Below are 20,212 nucleotides of genomic sequence, written 5' to 3' on the forward strand. Positions count from 1 at the left end.
ATGTTCTCGGGACTCTCCAAAGCATGCGTCCTGCCCTGGGCGTGAGCTTGGATTTTCTCAATCTCTCAGTAGCCACGGTGCTTTCTGAGTGGCCTGATTTCCAAAAGACACTGTTTTGTCCAGCTTTGCCCCCAGGCTTTTGATGCTCTGTTGTGTCCCTCAACTGTAACCTGTCCCGGTGGCTGAAAGTTGCTGGACTCCCTCCGCCCACTTTCACTACTCTGCTCCTTCCAGAACCGAGGATCAGGGCCCCCGACCCTGGGAATGTGAACTTGCCCTCAAGATGCCACCGAGCCGGGGGAGGGGTGGGGGGAGGTTGGCAAGGGCAGGTGGAAACGCCACGGTTCATCCCGCCCACTTCCAAGTCACCGCCTTCTGTGACTCTGCCACGTTGATTCTGGAAGGTGTTGCTTGACTTTCCAAGGCCTCCGAAGGGAAGGGTCCTTGAAGGTACACGCTCCTCTATCCTTGCCGAGGCCTCTCAACGTTCCCGTTCTTGACTGAGCGCCTTAGCCTTCACCTCCCGCGTCTGCGTCCACAGGCTCGCGACAGTGGGAGCACCACTCGAGGCGGGCTCATCTGTCCACCCGCAGGAGACCCGAGGCCCTCGGGCGCGGACTCCTAGCGCGGCTGGAGGCACACTCGGGTCTGCTCTCATCGGCACGTCTTGGTCCCGTGCCCCGGCGGAGGGTCGGTTCAGAGGCCTGAAGGGAGCAGGGAGCCTCTGCTCCGCAGACCTGGCCGGAGGTCGTCCGGACCTGTGCCTCCTTCTTAGGGCGTCTGTCCGACCCATCACCACGTCTTGTCGACTCCCTGGGCCGTGCCCACCCCGTGCCTCGTCTCCTCTCTGGCCACCCTCCTGGTCCAGGCTGCTGCCCTGCCCTCTTCGCCGGTCACTCCGTCTCCGGCCCTGCCTCCCACCCGCCCGCCCCCCATCCTTCACACAGCGACCTGAGGGAATTCCTTAAATACGAAGTGGACCTTGCCGCTGTCCTGCTTAAAATGCTCCAGTGGCTTCCTGTCACAGTGTCTTGGGTCAGTTCCACCCGATACAGAGCCCAATTCAGGAACCCTCGCTCAGGACGCTTATTGAGGAGAGCTCCATGGTGGGCGGCCGGGGAGCTGCACAGAGCACCCAGAGCTGCCCCCACCAGCGGCTAAGGCGGCCGGGGTGTCTGTCTGCCTGCCGGGGGCTGCCCCTCGCCGCCTCTGGCCCAGCCCGTGTGCGGCCGAGCGGGCCCCAGGGTCAGAGACGGTGCTCGCAAAAGCATGTGGCAGGTTTGGCGGGTCTGGAACGGGTGTGCTGAGGGCGCACTGGTGGGGCCCGGCGCTGCCCAAGCGTCCCGGGGAGCAGGGGCCGTGTGGCATCTGCCGCCGTGTCCCCTCTGGGAGGCTTGGTTGGGCCGCCCGACCCACACGGGGCTGAGTCGCTCCCGCAGCCAGATGAGGCCAGCCACGTGCCCCTCGCCATCTGGAACCGACTGGTCCTCAAGGAAGCGTCCTCCTCGCTTCTCCACGTTTCTCCAATGACTGGAAATTCCTCACGCTTGACCACTTTGACTCCTGGGCCCGCCAAGAGGCCGGCAGCGTCGCAAGGGGGCCCGTGTGGCCATGCCGGCCCGACGCCCCCGTGCCTTTCCGTGCCCCGAGGTGGGGTGCGTGGCTGCGCTCCCCTCGGGGCCCCCTTGCCCTCTCCCAGTCCCCCCAGCCCTCCTGCAGCCAGCGGGGTCGGGGTGGGGGACCCGGGCGGAGTTGATGATTTCTGACATGGGTTGTTAACATGATTTTGACGTGGAGCCTCCCCCCCACCCCCACGCCCCCCACCCCCGGCTCTGGGGTGGCTCTGACTGTCCAGGCTCCGGCCTGGGGAGCCGTGGGGAGCCTCTCGGCCCCGGCTCTGGCCTGGCTGGGAGGCGGCCTGGGAAGGGACCTGTGTTTCTCAAGCCCGCGCCCTCGGGGCCTGGGGGTGGGGCCCGAGCAGATGTCTGGACTTGGTAGCCAGGGCCTGGAGCCGGATGCTGAGAACGAGGCCTGCAACTCATTTCCCCATTAAACATTCTGAGAACATCTGCACCGGCTTCCAAGGCTTCTCCCTCACTAATTGCCGTGATTATTGTGTGAAGTGAGGAGCTGGCATGTTTCCGTGCTGTGGTGAGGAAGGTGAAAACATCGCTCTTAATTAGATTAAAAACATTTTTTTCTCCCTCTGTAATTTTGCCTTGAAAATCAAGGCCACTTTTTTGTTTTCTTCATCCAAAGACCTCCAGAAACTTTCCTCCCCACCTCTCCAGAGGTTTCTTGGGAATGTCCTGTGAGCTCAACTCTTGGAGAAGACAGTGCTCAGCCCAGATTCCATTGTATATTAACGTTTCCCGGGGCCGCTCTCACTGCCGGGAACTGTCCCCCTGAAACCGTGTCTGGGGAGGCTCGGACAGTGACTTCCCGGAGCACGGAGACCCCAGAGGGTCGCAGGGTTGTGTGGGTGGCGGTGCTGCTCCCTTTCTGCTGACCCTGGCCTGGCCTCCCCGGCGCCCCCGCTCCGCAGACCCCACCCTTGGGCGCACAGACGTCTCTGGTCCCTGTCGGAGCTGAGTGTGCTGGGGCCTGCAGGCTCTGCGGGGAGGGGGGCCGCTGGGGAGGGTCCTCGGCGCCCTCCACGCCGGGCCTGTGGGAAGCCCGGGGTCCCCGGGGCTGGCCAGGGCTGCCAAGGCCGCCCCCGTCTCCCACGCCGCTGCTGTGACACGTCCACGCACGTGTCCTCGACTGGACAGGAAACCTGGCCCGTTCCACCGTCAGGGACACCCGTCCTCTCCCACCGAAGGGGTGGAGAGACGGGGCTCACACCCCAGCGGGAGAAAGCCAGCCACCAGCTTGCGGGAGCCCCTTCCCAAGGGGTCCCCAGGCCCGCCTTCGTCCCCTCTGCCCAGGGCCTCCCAAGTTCTCCTGTGATCTGGACTCCCCAGATCCATCCCTTGGGGCCCACGCCTCACCCCTGTCGGTCACACACATTCCTGAGGACTCTCTCGGTAACAAACGATGGAACCCCAAACTCAACCGAGCTGAAGCACAAAAGGGACATTTTTTGGCTCGTACATCTGGACCCAGCTGTTTCAGACACAGCTGGACCCCGGGGCTGGGATGATCGGCCTTGCTCGTTCCCACTCTCCCCCACCCGCCCTGCTCCCTCTGTGCTCTGGCCCCTGGGACGGGTTGGCCTCAGGCAGCCGCTTCCCAGGGGGACAAGATGGCCGCCAGCTCAGCAAACCCAGCAGACAGAGGCCGTCTCTTTCCCCGTGCTTCCTGCCAGAGTCTGGGCCCAACGAGAGCCAGGGTACAGGCCATCCTCAGGCCTGCCTCTGAAGGCCAAGACCTGGGCCACAGGCCCCCTCTGGGGACAGCCAGTGGGCACCTGGGAGCGGGGAAGGGGCCGCTCCCTAAGGGAAGATTCGAGAAGCTGTTCCCAAAGCCGGGCCTGGCTGCCGGGCCGGCGAAAACAACAGGTGTCCACTCAAGCAAGGTATTTTCCTAGCGGGACCGGGTGCCAGCTGTGAATATACATTTTCGCTCCGCTCCTCGCCCGTTCCTGGCAGCTGTTGTGGGAACGGCTTTTACACTTTCTGCCCATGTCCCTTACTTCTCGCCTCTGAGTGGAGACACAGGTGGCGGCACGGCCGTGCTGGCTCGGGGTCTGTGAGCCGGGCACAGGCAGCTGGCACAGGCCCGGGGCCGCGGCTCAGCGATGTCACGCAGGGCCTGGCTGCAGCTGTCCGGATGCCCTGGGGAGGGGGTGTGCGTTCACGGTGTAGATCTACAGGGCTTTGGCAAATCCGCCGGGGGGTGGGGGGGGTGGATTTCGGGGGAGGGGGGTAGGGAGGGGGCTTGGACTGGGGAAGGACAGGGGCAGCTTGTGTCTACCCCTGTGGGACAAGCCGCCCCGGGAACGCGCCTGTGCCTGGGGCCTGGAGGGAAGACGGGAGGTGACAGGCGAGGTCCTGGCCCAGACCTGAGGGCCCGTGCAGGGGCGGGGGCGGGAGAGCTTTGGGGACCGAGGACTTGGGTTACACCTGGGAGATTATGCAGGATTTTAATCAGTCACGAGGCAGGGCGGGTGACTTTACCAGGCAGATTCTCCCCGGGGTGGAGGGCAGAGGGCGGGCGGGGGTGGAGTGCTGGGGGAAGGGGAGGGGCTGGAGTCCGACTTGGTGCTGCAGGCCCGGCCTGGTCTGCGTGACCTGAGGCACAATTTGTAGCCTCTCAGAACCTTCCTGCTCATCTAGATACAGAGATGGGAGCTGTGATCCCGTGGGGCCGCTGGGGCAGTAGAACGAGGTCATACCCGAGCATCAGATGGGGAGATGGGAGCCCCCTCCCGCATCTCGGGGGAGCCAGGCGTGCCCCCGAGTCGGGGTTCAGCCGGCCTGGCCGTGTGGGTGAGGGGGCTGCGTGGGGTCAAAGGACGCAAGACCTGGTGTGCGGTGGGGACCGAAGGCCTCGGGCACGCGTGTGGCCGGTTGGGGCTCCGGGTGGAGGATGGGGAGTGCGGGGCCGGGGGAGGGAGGGCAGGGCACGCACGCAGGGACACCCGCAAATTGCCGCCTCCCGCCGTGGGGAACGTGCCGCACGCCCAGAGTAAGACACACGGACACAAGAAGTTAGGAGACGAAAATCGCCCACCCGTCCCTTCACCCAAACACGGACACAGCTAGCATTTTGGTGTATTTCCTTCCAGTCTTTTTTCTGTGCCCGTACTTTTTTTAAAAGGAACTTTAAATCGCCCTCCTGAGCAGGGCTGCTGGCCGGGAAGGGAGCTGCACTGCTGGGTTCCGTCCTCTGGGGGGAGGGTGAGCCTTGGCAGCCCGCATGGCCAGCTGTGCTGGTCGCCAAGCCAGAGGCTCTGCTCGCCATCCCAGACCTCCCATTTTCCTAGAAAACACAATTGTTCTGCCCTGAAAACTGAGGCCCAGATTCTGGCCTAGACCAGGCAAAGGCGGCCAAGGAATTAAAGCATCGGAGAACTGGGACGGTCTTAATGGAAGTATGACTTCACTGTCGCCGGGAGCAGGGCGCAGCCCTCTCCTCCCCAGGGTCCAGCCCTCCCGGGAGCCCGGGGTCCGGATGAGCTGCCCTGTGGGCTCTGCCCCGGGCCCGGCCCGGCCAGGCCTGGCCGTCCCTTGCCTGCCCTCATCTCTGGCCCCTCGGAGGTAGGGGTTGCGAGCCTCTCGGGACCGGCACTTGCCCTCCCAGGGGCCCTCGCCTGAAGGGGGCAGTGTGTCGCTGTACCTGCGGAGGAACCGCTTCCCCTCCCCCCAGCCGCTGCAGCTGGGGACCAGGGAGGTGGTCTAGGGCCCTGGCCCCTGCCTGCCCGTGGTGGGGGAGGCAGAGCCCGCGGTCTGTGACACAGAAACGGGGAGAGCAGCGCCCTCCCTTTCGGTTTGGAAAAACACACCTGTGGAACCCCTCGCTGCCCCTCGCTGCGGGGCCCCTGTGCTGTTCCCAGGATTAAACCAAACAGTGCACATTCTTCTCTGGCAGGCGCAGGCCCCACCCGCCCTGGACAGCCAACCGACGTGCACATTTCAATTTCCTACAACACCAGGGCCGGGTGCTTCTCAGGGGTCAGGTGGCTCACCCTTGGCCCGCGGGGCTTTGGGGATGGCACTTGTCACCTCGGGTGCTCAGAAAGCAGCCCCGCTTTCCAGCCACCGTTCCGCCGCTCTCGCCTTCTGTATACAAGTGATGCAGACATGAAAATATGTATTTGTGTTCTTTTTCCTTTCCTTTTTTTTTTTTTTTTGAAAGAACATTTGAATCCTGGACGAAGCTTCAGCCCTGTCACTTGACAACTGTATAATATAACCCAGGGCACTTGAATCTCAGCCCCGAGCCTCTGAGATGGGGCAGCCAGTGCTCTCGCCAGGTCCCAGGCCTGTGAGCCTCTGAATGTAGACACATTCTTCGAGGCTTACCGGTCACTTTCCTGTGCTCTCTGGGAATGTCACGGGCAGAGATCCCTTCACTCAGCCCTTCTCCCGGGTGTGACTAAGTCATGTCTGTGCGGTTTCCTGCTGGAAGTCTGCCCCTCACCCCCACGGGCCGTGAGCTCCGAGTTTATTTACAGCTCTCTGAGTGCTAGTCAAGGCACAGCACCTTTGCACGTGCTCTCAGGACATTCTGATCCCTCCTTGGTGACGTGCCTGTTGCCCATTTTTCCTTAGATTGTTTGTCTTTTTCTTACAGATCTGCATGAGTTCTTTGTATTTCAAGGGCACCATTCCTCTGTAGCCGTCTTTTCACCCTGGAAGGTGGTGCTTGATGACCAGGTCTCAGTTTTAGTGTCGTGGAACCCACCGGTCTTTCCCCGCGTGGATACTGGAACTTTCAGGAAACCCTTCCAAAGCCTGAGGTCATGACTCTATTCTAGATTCGGTTCCACAGGCTTCAGAGCTTTGCTTGTCTTCGTTAGGTCTTCAGTCGCCCGGAATGCTAAGAATGAAGTTTTGGTGTGAGGCATGAGGGTCCGATAGGACGTTTCTCCCACGTGGACGGCCAACTGTCCCCACACATCCTCTGCCTGCCGCGTGAGGCCGCCTGGGGTACACAGCTAAGCGTCCCTGTGCAGGTGGGCTATTTCCGGACACTCGGCCCCGTCCTGCTGGCCCGACTGCCACGCTCCGTATCCACAACACGCCGTCTCGATGACCACGGCTTTTCGAGAAACGCCGGTGCCTGGTGGAGCGAGTGCTCCTACCCCGCTGCTCTTCAAGAACGTGGTCGATTTAGCTTTTTGCTTTTCCAGACCAATTGTAGAATCGGGTGCCAGGGGTGTGAAGGTCTGAGGAGACTCTTCGCTACGGAGCCTTCTCGGCAACGGAGCAAAAGCGTATTTCCGAATTCAGTTCTATCTTCCTGAATGCCTCTCACTAAGGTTTGGTAATTTCCCCCTTAGAGTGCTTGTACATCCTTCATTAATACCGAAGAATTTTCCCTACTATTGTATAGAGGATTTGCTTATCTTTTGACTTCAGGGTTTTTTAGTTTTTTGCTTCAGCTTTTAGAATGCTTTTTTTTATTTACATGAAAGGCAAAACTAGCAGTCCCCACCCCCACTTTTACCGGCCTCCCCTAATGCCCCCGCCTTCTGTAATCATTGCACCGTTATTAAAACTAAGAAGTTGCAACACTGTTATGAGGCACAGTCCAGCTCACTCGTGCGGATTTTCCCAGTTCAACTACTAATGTCCTTTTTCCGTCCCAAGACCCACCGAGTACGGTTACCGAGTGCGCTCCTATCCAGCAGGTCTCTTCCGATCTGCAAAAACGCCTCCTCGGTCCTCCCTTGCTTTTCGTCGACCTTGACGCTTGAGGAATACGTCCGGGTTTGTCTGGCATCTCGGGAGCCTGGGGGTACACGTTTGGGGGGAGAATGCCACGGAAGTCAGCTTTGCCCACCGCGTCGTATCAGGGTCCACGACATCAGCATGGTCTGTCACTGGTGTTGCTAACCATGACCCGTGCGGTTGAGATGGTGTCAGACAGGTCCCTCCGCTCCCCGGGCACCGGTTTCCCGTTTCCATAGCCTGGTGGTTGGAGCGAGTCCTGAGTCGGCTGTACTCTGGGGGAGGGGGCTCGTGCCACCACAGCTGTCACAGCCACCACAGCGGCAAGGAAATATCTGAGGCAAGGCACTCTGAAGTTTCTCCTTGAAGCCTCACCTGCCAATTTGACCGTCCATCCGTGGAGGAAGATTTGTCCCTCTCTCGCGGTCGTTTGTTTGTTGATTTGTATCCGTACGGACTCAGGCCTACCTCTTTTTTGGGCCGGAATTCAATACTATTATTTATTTGTGTCACTCAAAACGTTCTAGCTTTGGCCATTGGATTGACAGTCCTTTTGGGTTAGCTCCTGCGTCCGTCTGACATGTCTCCCGTCCCTTCCATTTGTGTTTTGCGTGTCCCCTTCCTTTCTGGCGCTGAACAGCGCTTGAGGCTCGTCGTGTATGTGCCTTGCCCCAGAATCCTCATTTGGCCAGAGAGCCCTGGTTCCTTTTACCGGGAAGCGAGTGACTTTCAGGCACCAGGTCTGGTACAGGGTGTGACCGCTGCTCCTGGGCCGTCACTGCTTCTGGACTTCCCAGTGGGCAGGGCCAGGGGGTGTGTGCACGCAGCCCGAGTACACACGTGTGGTATATTTAGCGAAGTAGGAGTTCATACCAACATTTCTGGCCACAGGACTCCTTCCTGCCCCGCCCACCCACTCCACACACACACTCCGTGTGTTACTTTCTTTACTTATTTGTTTAACCCGTGTATGTGCGGTCCCCCCTCTCCCCCCCCAGAAGCGTAGTACCGGCCGGAGCGCTAACAGTTATGGCAGTCAAGAGACTGTTTCCCAAGGCTTCGTAGGCCGCCTCCTCCTTCCCTTCCTCTCCGTGCCGTGTGGTAGGTACTGTCATACGTTCCTAACACGGGACTCACTTTTTTCACGGTCTGCTTTCATTCCTAGGACCCTCCAACAGGCTGGCTGGGGCTTTTTTTTTTTTTTCTTTGTATACAGTAAAATTCATTCCTGGAGATCTGCAGCCCTGTGGGTTTTGACAGATGCCTGGATTCGTGTGTCCCCCACCATAGCACCCTACGAAGGAGTTCGACAGCTCTAGGAGTTTCCTTGAGCGTGCCTTTGGAAGTCAGATACTCCCCCCTCCCAAACACTAGCAACCATTGATCTGGTTTATGTCCTTGCAGTTTTGCCTTTTCCAGAATGTCATATAAATGGAATCATATAATGTGCGGCCTTTTACATCTGGCTTCTCTCACTGCTGAGCAAAATGCATCCGAGCGTCCCCCACGTTGCCGCAGGACCTCTTAGTTCATTTCCTTCGGGTCCTGGGTGCTGTTGCGCTGTACGGACGTGGCGGTATGTCCCTTCACCGACTGAAGGACATCTCGGCTGTTTCCGGGTTTTGGCGACTGTGAGCGAAATTGCTGCGCACGCTTACGTACAGGTGTTTGTGAACGTGGATTTCCAACTCGCTTGGGTAAATCCCTGGGAGAAGGACTCCTGGATCACATGGCAAGTGCACGGTCAACTCTGTAAGAGACCGCCCAAGTCTTTTCCAAGGTGGCTGCATCGTTCTGCACTTCCGCCAGCGGCTGGAGAGTTCCAGGTGCTCCGTGTCCTCCTGCTTGCGTGGCAACGTCAGGCTTCGGTTTCTGTTTTTTGATTTCAGCCATTCTGGTGAGGGTGCCGAGGCATCTCGCTGTGGTTTTAACTTGCATTTCCCTAACAGCTGCCAGTGTCGACTGAGCTGGGCATCTTTTTAGGTACTTGCTTGTAACTCACTTCATAAATCGGGTCGGGGGCTTTCCTGCTATCTGCTTGCACGAGTTCTTCGTATATTCTAGATACAAGCCCTTGCCCAAACAGCTGACGTGGAAACGCTTTCTTCAAGTCCATGGCTTATCTCTGCGTCCCTTAGTGGCGTCTTTTGCACAGCAAATGCCTGGGATTTTGATCAAGTCCAACATTTCCATTTCTGCCCCTCACAGATTGAGCCTGTAGTCTTGTGCTTCAAAACTCAGTGCCACACCCGAGGCCCGGAGATTTTCTTTTGTGATTTTTCTCAAGAAATTTTAGTTTATGCTTTAGTCTCTTAGGAGTGTATCCAATACCTTTACATTTTCAGATTGTTGACGATCACCCGTAACGTTAGGCAGAAATGCCAAATGTGTTAAAACTTACACACACACAACATTCATGCGTTTATATTACAAATAATTTAGGAGGCAGCCGTATTACTCTGAAGTGGGAAGATCTTCCTTTTTCACAAAACAAAAGATAGCTCTTATCACCTTAAACACATAAAACACTCTCTATGATAAAAACAACCATCCTAAGGGCTGAAAGACCAAAGATTGACGGGGGGAGATATCCATGCCTGATGTAACAAAAAGTTAACATCTTTAATATATAAACACTTCCTACAGATTAACAAGAAAAAATGGGCAAAAGATATGAACAGGCAATTCTGCAAAAGGAAATGCAAATGGCCTCCAAGCCACAAAAGGCATTCAGCACAAAAGGAAAACCAGATCCGGTCTTCATCCACGCGTGGCACGCCCCGGGGAAGGGTGCCAAGGGCTGGTTCGCGCCTGGATGTGGGGGAGCTGTCATATTCACACACCGCTTGCTGGTGGAGTCTGAATTGCTAGTTTCTTGGGAAAGCAATCCAGCAACATCTATTAAAATTACCTAGGGAACACCCTCTCACCCAACCCCGGTGTCAGGTTTTCATACAAACGGGTGGCTCAGCATCGACTCAAAGTAATGGCTTAAAGCTAAGAGAGCCTAAGGAGCTATCAAACACCGAATGGTTGAGTTAACCGTGGCAGGCGTGAACCACAGACTATTATCCAACTACCAAAATGCAGCCCCACATCTGTATACCTGCAGAAAAATGAGATGAGCGTGTCTCAGAGTGACAGGGACAGCACTGTCCCATGTGGGTTAAAAAAAAAAAAAAGAGGTCTTACCTGGTGTCAGCGGCCGCTGAGCAGAGAGAGATGAGCTAGGAATCCCGTCGGTGGTTGATCTTGAAGGAGAGCCTTCGTGGACCTTTGAACTGTGTCACTTTCTACAATGAGTACTTAATTTCTTTTACAATAAAAACGTCAACTGAAGGGAAAAAAAATCAATCCACACTGAGAATCAGGGGACGGATAACGTATTCTCAGCAGCGCTGAGCACCAGCACCAGAATGTAGGGGGTGGGCCCGGGAGCCTGAACGTTACGCTGACCCTTCGTGGCGGGTATGGGTCGCAGATGTGACGCTGTGAACCGAGCGAGGGGCCGGGAGCTCACCGGCTGCCCCTCTGTCCCAGGCTTGCCACTCCTTGCGGGCAGGAGCGCGACTGCCCTGGGTCTCCGCTGACGTGAGGCCCTCCGTCTGCGTGACGGGGATGGCATGGTGGCGGGGGTCCGGGTCCCTCACCGGACCTGTGCCTGTCGGCCATGTTTTATCGTTGTGCCTGAACGTTCAGGGTGAACCCGGAGACAGACCTAGACGCCCGGGCTGAGCCCTCGCCCTGCCCGTGTGTCGGGGGCCCTCCACTGGTCCCCACTCAGGCACGGGGGGGGAGGGGCCGCCTCAACCCCCACACCGGATCCCCGTGCGGAGGCCCCGTGTACCGTCCCCATCCCTCGCGCATCCCTGCAGGCGCGTGTCCTGTCAGTCTGTGGGAGGGCTCGGGGCGTGCAAGTCTACCCCGCGGCGGGGTGGGGGGCGGGGGGCGGACACGCGAGCCCGGCTCTGGCCAGCCCCGGGCCCTTCCCCGGCGAGCCTTGCGTGGAGGCCTAACGTGCTGCCCCACACCTTTGCCCACAGTGAAGAGCCCCATGCTGCTGGAAGTGAGCACGACCCACTTTTTGAGAACCAACAGCGTGGCCGAGGACCTGGATCTGGAGGGGGAGACGCCGCTGGTCCCCATCACGCACGTGTCACAGTGAGTGGCCGCTCGCCCGCGGAGAACGGGCTGGAGGGGCGCAGGGCTCAAGAGGGCCACCTCGGTGCCGCTCCGGGGCCCAGGCCTGCTCTCCCGGGGCCCGCCGCTTGCCGCCCGCCCTCGGCAACCTGGGGGCCACCGGCGGCCAGGGGCCGGCTCCAGCGCCCAGGCACCGAGCGGGGAGGAGAGCGGGGGCGCCTCCCGCCAAGTCTGGGAACACAATCCTCTTGTTTGGACTTATGGAAAACCAAACTGATCATTTTCCACTCGTTTTTGTGCTCTGAGCGTCTGAGAAGATTGTTTTTCTCTCCCCTCACCCCCTCCCCCGCCCCCCAAAAGAGAGACGACTTTGTTTTTCAGCAGCGTTTCCCCGTAGAACCCTGGCCAGAGCCAAGGGGCAGATGCCGCGGCTGTCCTCAGGGGCTCCTTCAGGTGGAGGAAATGGCTGATTTTCCACGCCTTCCACTTGGCCTTCCCCCGAGGCACAGCTGGCCTGGGACGCACGCCCGTCCTCCCCCGCCATCCAGGCATGGCCAGGCCAATCCCCAGGGCCCGGCCATGGTGTGATTCCCTTGCGATGTACGACTCAGTGCTCCCGGCAGGGGCACCCAGTGGTGATAGCACGTGGTGGGGTCAGTGGGGCACTCGGGCGCCATCTGGCCGCCGCCCCGTCGGGGACTCCCCGGAGGAGTCCTTCTGTGTTGGGACGCGCGCGCTCCCCTCAGCCCTTCCCAGAGTCACTTGCTGACACGGTTTCCTCTCCACGGACGTTTCTCTGGAGGGTGTGTCCGTTCTCCCAGGGTCTCAGGGTTGTCGTGAGCCATGTGCGCCTCTGTCAGAGCGAGGCCCTAGGCCTGCCGCCTCTGCCCGGCAGGTGACTGGGGACTGAGACAGCCGGGACCCAAATGGCAGGGCCTCCTGGACGCCCACGCGGGACTGGCGGAGTCGGGTGGCCAGCGAAAGAGGAAGGCAGGACTGTGTCACGACGGTACCGTGATCAGGCAGGACAGGACCTGCCCGCCGTCTTTCCCTGCGCAGCACCCCCTCCCCCCAGGCTCACGGGGGGTCAGGCCTCACCCGGTGGTGGTGGGGGAGGGCAGTGTGCGCAGGACCTGTTTACCGGACTCGCGTGAGCCCGCTGGGGCCCTGGGAAGCAGGGGCGACTTGTCCTCATGGACCCGGCAGCGGAGGGGGCTTCTGGGCCCCCATCCACCCCGGAGATGACCGGACAGGCTTGCTGGGCGAACGCGCCAGGCAGAGGTGTGAACAGCCAGGGAAGCCAGGCCGTGCGGGTCCAGGCCGGGGCCCGAAGGCGGAATGCGGACTTAGGCACTTGGGCCGAGGCGTTTTCAGAGTCCAGGGCACAAGAGAGACCGCAGGGTGCTAAAAGCCGGCGTTCCGTGGCTGGTGGTGTGTGCGACTCCGGCGGCAGTGGCTACTCGGGGCAGGGACAGCCACGAGCCTCAGGCAGGTGGATTCCACGCGGGCGTCACGGTTCCCGCTGCCCCTTCTCGCCGCTCTCTCCCGTCAGCCTGTTCATTCTCCCAGCTGTGGCCCAGCCCCTCGACACACACGAGGAGTCCCGCCCTGGAAGGACAGGGCTGCCTCACCAGCTCCCTGGCCCTGCGAGATCCCCACAGGGAGGCCCAGGGTGAGGGTGATAAAGGACTGGGGATCCAGGGGGCCCACAGCCAAGCCCGCAACAGTCACCCCTTCGGGGTGAGGGCCGTCAGCACGCACCAAGCTTCCCGGGGCCACGGCCTGCCCACCTGCCCAGGGAGCCCCGGGAGGCGATCCAAGCCAGCAGAGGCAGTGTCATCGGGGCACTGGGCCACTTCTCTTCTAAAACTGCGGCCGTCAGACCGGAGCGGCCCGGATGCTTGCTGCGGATTGGGTGCTTCGCCGTCCCAAATGCCCGCCGTGGGCCTTCTCGGGCCAGCACTCCCAGTGTGGCAGGTTGGCTGGGGGGTGGGGTGGGGGGGGGGTCTCCTGTCACCCCCGGTGCTGTCCGGGCCTACACCCCAGTCCTTGCCCAGCCGGCTCCCCATGCTAGAACCTACAAGGGCTTCTCCCAGCAGATCTGGTCAGTGGTGGGTGCTGGGAGCAGGGAGCCGAGGTGTCAGTAGAGGGGCCACCTCAAGGCATCGCTGTCCCCTCAGGTCAGGGTCAAGGTGGAGACCGCAGGGCATCTGCGTGAACGTGTCCTTAGTACAGGGTGCTGTGCCCTGGGGAGCCCTGGTGAAGGGCGTGTGATGCGGGCCCGGGGAGAGGTGGGGGGGCCTCAGAACCTAGACGCCCCCGAGGCTGCAGGCTGGGCAGAGGCCCCCCCCCCCCACGGCTGGCAGAGGTGGCTCTGGGGGCTCCACGACTGCCCTCCGTGCCTTCACCTCCTGCCCAGCACTCCTCCTGACGGATGCCCCCAACTGAACAGCTCCGGCTGCTTGGGGACACGTCAAGGCTGCTGCAGGCAGCCCGGCCCCGCGGGCACCTGCCTTGGTGTGTGTGAGAGGGGCAGGGGTGTGCACGGGGGTCTCGCAGGGGGCAGAGAGGGTGGGAAGCAGTTGCTGACAAACAGATTCGTCCTTCTCCAGAGTTTTACTGATGTTCAATGTATTACCACGTTGGGTCGGATCCAGGATTCAAATTAAAAGCATAAATAAAGACACATTTTGTTTCCATCTCAAGCTCTCCCCACCCGTTGGGCCCCAGGGAGGTGAGGTCACTGCAGCCTTGATTACGGGAAGGTCCCTGGGGCTGGGCGAAGCTCCTCTTTCCGGGGCCTCTGGCCGGGATGAGGGGCGGGGAGCCGGGGGCCCTGAGCAGCCCTGGTGCGATCTAGGGAGTCGCCGGGGCGTACCGTGTTAGGGAGACAGAGTGCTCTCGGCCACCCCAGCCCCCCACGCGAGCCCCGGAGACCCCATGCAGCCCTGCCCCGCCCCCAGCTCTAGGGAGCCGGGCCACAGCCTGATGCACCCCTTCCAGGCCGACCGCCTTCCAGGGCCAGCGGAAGGGAGCCCCGTGCGCACCTGCGTCCCCCACCCAGAGCCTTGCCACAGGGTTTCCGAGGGGCCGGCGTAAGGTGGAGATGGGGCATCTAGGACAATGGGGGGGGGCGGGAAAGCCCCCTCCCCAACTCTGAGAGAGGAGAGGAGCCCTGCCCCCAACAGAAGCCGGGAGGAGTTCCTGGGCTCCTGCCCCATCTACTGCCTTGTGGCCACTGACGGCCACTGACAGGACAGTGGCGGGGGGGGGGGGGGGGGAGGGCACCTCTGTGTGCATCCTTGTGCCTCCCCATCTGCAGCCATCAGATTCCCACCCGTCTTCCCAACATCTGCTCGGCCAACCTCACCCCGGGGAGGCCCAGGCAGCCAAGCCCTCTGGCTGTCGAGGCCTCCACGCCAGCTCCCTTAGCCCCGACCACGGGGCCTGGGACCCTTCCGGGGCTCTGTCTCCTCTCAGGCTCTCTCTCCCTGGGAGTCCTGAAGCCCCAGGCTGGGAGGGGCTCCAAGACGTGGCTCCCACCCCCCGGCAGGCAGGACCCGCACCGGGGCCAGGCCGGCCTCACCTGAGATGAGATGGTGAGGGGTGTGGGTGCCTCGGCATGCCTGTTGGCACACCTGGAAGTGGGCAGCTAGGCCCGAACTGGCCACAGCATGAGGCCCCGACTGGGACCGCGTACGGGTGTGGCCTGGGTGCCCCTCGCCCAGGGGCCTTGGGACACGGCAGCCATTTCCACGAAGCCCCCTCCACCCCTGCGGCCAAGCCAGCCAAGCATGGCCAGGAGTCCACGTCTGTCCCACTGGCTGCACGCGGACACCCAAGGCAGGCTGTGTGAGAGGCCCCCCCCACCCCCGACGGGTTCCTCTGGAAGTGGTGACCCCCGGCCCCCTCCATGTCTTCTGTCACAGCATCCTGGACAGGCGAGGCTCAGCTCCTGTCTACCAGTCGCCCCCAGCCCATCCTGCTCCGCCGGGGACAGTATAGCGGGACACCCTGGGCACAGATGGGCACGGGGAGGGCCTTCCAGGGAAGGCAGAGCTGAGGCTGGGGCACTGTGGGGCCCCTACCAGGTGGCCACGAGCAACTGTGTGCTTGTGGGCCGTCCTGTGACAAGACAGCCTGTAGGTCCTTGAGCAAAACCAGCCCCGTGTGCCTCCATTAGAATTTCCGTGTCTCCGGCTTTCTCCTGGGCCCTGCGGTCTCATGCCGAGACGCTCGATCTCTCTTTTCCAGCAAGGCCCCCGCGGCCCAGCCTTCACCCACGTCACTACTAAGGTCACCTGAGTTCTGCGTTTGCCAGGGAGGCCAGGGCCAGCCCCACGCCTTCTGGAAGCGGGGCAAGTGTCACAAGGCCCGGCCCTGTACTCAGCTCCAGGGACGGCGGGGCTAGCTCTCTGGATGGGACCAGGGTTGCCAGGGGCATTTCAGGGACCCCAGGGCCAGCTGCGGCTCGCTCCCGCGGACCCTGGTGGAGGCCCAGGCACTGTGTGAGTGGCCACCTCCTTGTTCTGCAAACCTTGGTGGGGAAGGACGACGAGGCTGCTTCGGGGCCAGAGAACAGGGGGAAGAGGGAGGGGGCCTTCCAGGCACATCAGAGACCGGTCTCTTTCCGGACCGGTGTCCTGTCTTCTCGGAGCTCCAGACCACCTCCGTCCGCGCGAGGTGCCAAGGAAACCCCGTGGGAGCCCGCCCGGGAGTGCCGTGTGGAGCTGCCTGAGTCAGAGCCTCCCAGCCCCGGCCAGCTCAGACCCGTCTCTGAAATGCACGGGGGGATTAAATGTTCTCCTAATTAAATTAAAAGCGAGGCAGAGTGGCTCAGTGGGAAAGGGACGGGACTAGGAATCAGATGCCCTCGATCTGGCTCCCAGCCTGCACCGGCCCAGCTGCAGGCCGGCCCCTGAGGCCCCTGAGGCCCCTGCTCCGGGGAGTGGGCCCTCTTCTAGGTGGAAGGCCCAGAGGAAAGCGGAAGGCTTCTTACGTCCTTTGGGGACCGTGACAGTGAACTCCTGGCCCCGGGCCACTCCCATGGCGGGGCTCTGCGCTCTCCAAGGGCAGGGCTTTGGCGAGGCCGGCCCCGGCCAGGCAGGCAGTGCTGGAGGAGGTCAGGGACAGGAGGGCATCCACTTGCTAGAGGCGGCTGGAGGACCGCAGTGACTCCAGAGGTCACGCCGGTGTTGCTATGGAGACATCTGCGGTGGCCGCGGGACCCCACGGCTCCTCTACGTGCTCTGCCTAAACCTGCGAGGGGAGACTGAGCCCTAAGGCAGCCCGGTCGGGAGGCCTGCGTGGGGGGCGGAAGGGGTCGGGGGCCCGGCCGGCTCAGAAAGGACAGTCCTTGCATAGAGAGTGTTTTCCACTTTGTAGCGAAAGGAGACGAGCACGCAGGTCTCCACGGGACTCGGCTCCGTTCACCCCGGGCCCCGTGTGACTAGCAGGCAGGTTCCCAGGAAGCCCCCGTGTCCCCAGTCCCCACCGTGCCTTCGGAGGGTAACCACCGTCCCGGCTGCCAGCGGCACCGCTCAGCCGCGCCCGTTCCCGAACCTTCCGCAGACAGACTCGCACAGTGCGCACACCCACCGGCACGTCTGCCTTCCCGGAGCCGGGCCGCGCGGCCGCAGAGAGCGGCGCCTGCCGGCCGGCCCTCCGCGGGGTTCATCCATCCCGTTGCCGGCGGCCACGTGGACGCTTTCCAGCGCCGGGCTGTTACCGTCGGTGCTAAGAGCGTCCCGCACAGGCTTCCTGGGGCGAGAGCAGGCTGCACGTCTGGTGAGAATACGCCCAGGCGTGGGGCTGCTAGGCTCGGGTTCAACAACACCGCCTAGCTGCTGCCCCCCACCGCGGCGGCGGGGCGGCGGGCCCGTTCCGCAGCGTCACCAGCCCCGGGCCTTTCTCACGGCCGCTTTCCGCCACGCTGGGGAAGCGGGGGCAGGGGGCACGGCTCGCAGCAGCGCTCTGGGATCTGGGGGCTGGTGCAGGCGAGCCTGTTCTGTCGTCTTTTATTCCGCGCGTACTGTCCTCCAGGAACGTGCTCGTGTCTCCGGCCCGCTTCCTTTCGGGTGGCCTTTTCTCATCCATTTACAGCACTTCGTTCTTTCTGCCTTCACCGTCACCTGGCTAGGACGGGCGTCAGAAACGCGCGTGCCCACGCCCGCGCACATCCACGGCACGTAAGGGCCGCCTCCCCCTCTTCCGTCGTCTTCCCTTCTCCTGAGGGTGTCTTTTGACGAACAGAACTTTAAGTGAACTCCTAATGTGATTCAGTTAATCAAACATTTCCTCTCCGGATAGTGCCGTTTGTGTCCTATTGGAGACACGTTGACTGCTCCAAGGTCATAAAGATACTCTGGATTTTTCTGAAGCTTTATTAGCTCACCTTCCCCGGGTCGATCTGCAGGGCATCTGGAATCCATTTCTGCGTCCACTGTGAGGCCGAGGTCAAGGTGCATTCTCCCCCACCGGGCTGCGCAGGTGGGCTCAGCACCCTTCACCGGAAAGCCCATCCTTCCACTGCCCCGCCAGGCCCACCCCGTCACCCTCCGGCTCGCTGTCTGCGTGGACCTCGGCTTCGGAACCCCATCTGGTCCCTCTGGTCGGACTGTATGTAGTTCGCCAGGGCCATGCCTCACGGTCCCCGTGCTCCGATCCCGGGTCTTGACAGCCGGTGGGGAAGGCTCCGGCCAGGTCCCCTGCTTCGCCGCTGGCCTACGTCCGTTTGGTCCACCCCTCCACCCACAGCCGGTCGCCCCAGAAAACCTCCTGTAGGGGGGGGGGGGCTTTCTAGACAACTGTGGGGAGGGCGACCATCTTTGCAGGATCGAGTCTTTGCGACTGTGGCCCCGATGCGTCCCGCGTTTACTTAGGACTTGACTTCTCTTTTCATGGCCTGTAGTTTTCCGTGCAGCGATGGTGAGCGGTGTGTCTGAGATTTATTCCTCGTCAGCTGTTTGTATGTCCACCAAGCCCAGAGACGCTGCATTCGCGGGAGCCCTGGCCAGCATGGATCATGTCCTGCCTGCAGGACACCGGGGCAGTCTGCTGGCCTCCCTGGGCCCTGGTGCCCTCTTGTAGACACCGGAGGTGGGTTCTCACGGTGCTGGCATGAGCCCTTGAGGACACGTGGTCGGGAGTCTGGCCTTGCACCTAATTCAGGAACATGCCTGATAAATGTCAGCCAGTGTAAAACGTCCCCCTGGGACGGAAGAGCCCATGGGGACATCCCTTCCTTCACCCAAGGGCTTCTGAAACCGCCACATATCCATGGGGATATCAGGGACTGTCCTTAACAAGATGTACACGGAGGCCATTGAGCCCCGGGCCTCGAGATGGGCTGGAGGCAAGTTCACAACCTCTAGTAGCCTCTAGTAGCTGGGAAAGGGGGTCCGGGACCGTCGGGGCCCCTGGCTCCCGTGGAGGTGCAGGGAGAGGCCTGGGCCCGCCGTCCTGCTGCTCAGGGGTGGGGCGAGGGGGGCCGGAGGACCGTGCCCCGGAGCGGCCACACGTGCCCCAACATGCTTGGGCCGTTCACGCCCCTCACGGCCGGGCCCACCCGCCGAGGACAGCACAGGCTTGCGGCAGAGCGAGGGGCGGCGTGGGCCATGTGTCCCGCCCTCCCTGGGCCCTGTGCAAGGCGGGGATGGCGGTCTAGCCCTCATTCTCTGGGCGGCTCACTGGTGCCCAGGGGTGCCCAGCAGGGCGATGGCCGGAACGTAGCGGCCGTGCTCCCGGGCTTGCTCGTGTCCAGGTGCTTAGAGCCCACACCGACGGAGCCCTGCTCTGTGTCCAGCTCTTGTGTCAGGGTCGGGAGGGGAGGCTGCCCTTAGCCGAGACGCACGGCTTGTGTCCTTGTGGGTCGGTGCGCCCGTTCACAGCGCCCGGCCCTGCCAGCCGTGAGGCAGGGGCAGAGCCGGGGCTCATGCAGACACGCCGTCTCTATGGGAGCCCAGGTCTGTGAGGTGGAACCCGGGCCGGTAGCCTGAGGGCCGGCAGGGGGAGAGAGGCGACAGGGGGCGTGGCGTCGGCCCGTGCCCCTCTCTTCGCCGGCGGGAGGGAACGGCGCGCGGAGGCCTGTCTGCGTGCCGGCTGGCAGTCTCCGCGGCCGCCTCCTCCAGGGAGAATCCTGCACGGTCAGCGTCTCCACACGCCACGGCCCCGGGGCGCCACCAGGCAAGGAGGGCAAAAGGCCTCGCAGACCTACAGGCTACCCGGGGGGCTCCCGGATGCCTTGGGCAAGGCCGAGCTGCCTTCCCGGGACACGGAGTGACAGGCCCAGGGTCACGGCTCCTGCTGCGGGCCCAGAGCCCCCCCAGAGGCATCCGTTCTCGAGACGTGCCGGCCCTTTTGGGACAAGGCAGGCATCCTGGGCAGGGGCGGGCCACAGGGCGGAGGTCTGGCTGTAAATCTGTGAGGTCTACATGGCCCACGGGAGGCCTGGGGCACCAGCTGGGAAGGAAGTCCTCACGGAGGAAAGGGGAAAGACAAGTGGTGGCAGAAGGAGACAGGAGTCCGGATCCAGCCTCGGAGTCTGGTGTCCACGTCATCCCCACACCCTTAGCCCTGACCCCGCTTTTGCTTTGATCTCGATAAGTAATCTCTTCACATGGGCCGCAGCTCTGGAGGCTCCCTTTAAAGACAGCACTGGGAGGGTCCTGGATGTCTGCACTCAGGGCCTCCCGCCTCCGTGGGCACGAGGGCGGCGGAGTGGGGGTGTGCACAGA

General features: G+C 61.9%; 1 protein-coding gene across 4 annotated transcripts in view; it reads left to right on the forward strand.

Annotated features, from left to right (window-relative positions):
• Positions 1-20,212, forward strand: part of KCNQ1 (potassium voltage-gated channel subfamily Q member 1) — a 318,704-nt gene that overhangs the window by 127,080 nt on the left and 171,412 nt on the right. For 2 of the 4 annotated variants that reach the window (XM_053202762.1, XM_053202763.1), the window contains exon 11: positions 11,381-11,498. The exons of the other annotated variants lie outside the window; for them this stretch is intronic. In XM_053202762.1, the coding sequence (XP_053058737.1) occupies positions 11,381-11,498 (118 nt within the window). The remainder of the gene's footprint in view (positions 1-11,380; positions 11,499-20,212) is intronic. 4 annotated transcript variants of the gene reach the window in all.

Source organism: Acinonyx jubatus, chromosome D1, assembly GCF_027475565.1.
Source record: "Acinonyx jubatus isolate Ajub_Pintada_27869175 chromosome D1, VMU_Ajub_asm_v1.0, whole genome shotgun sequence".
Classification (NCBI taxonomy): Eukaryota; Metazoa; Chordata; class Mammalia; order Carnivora; family Felidae; genus Acinonyx; species Acinonyx jubatus.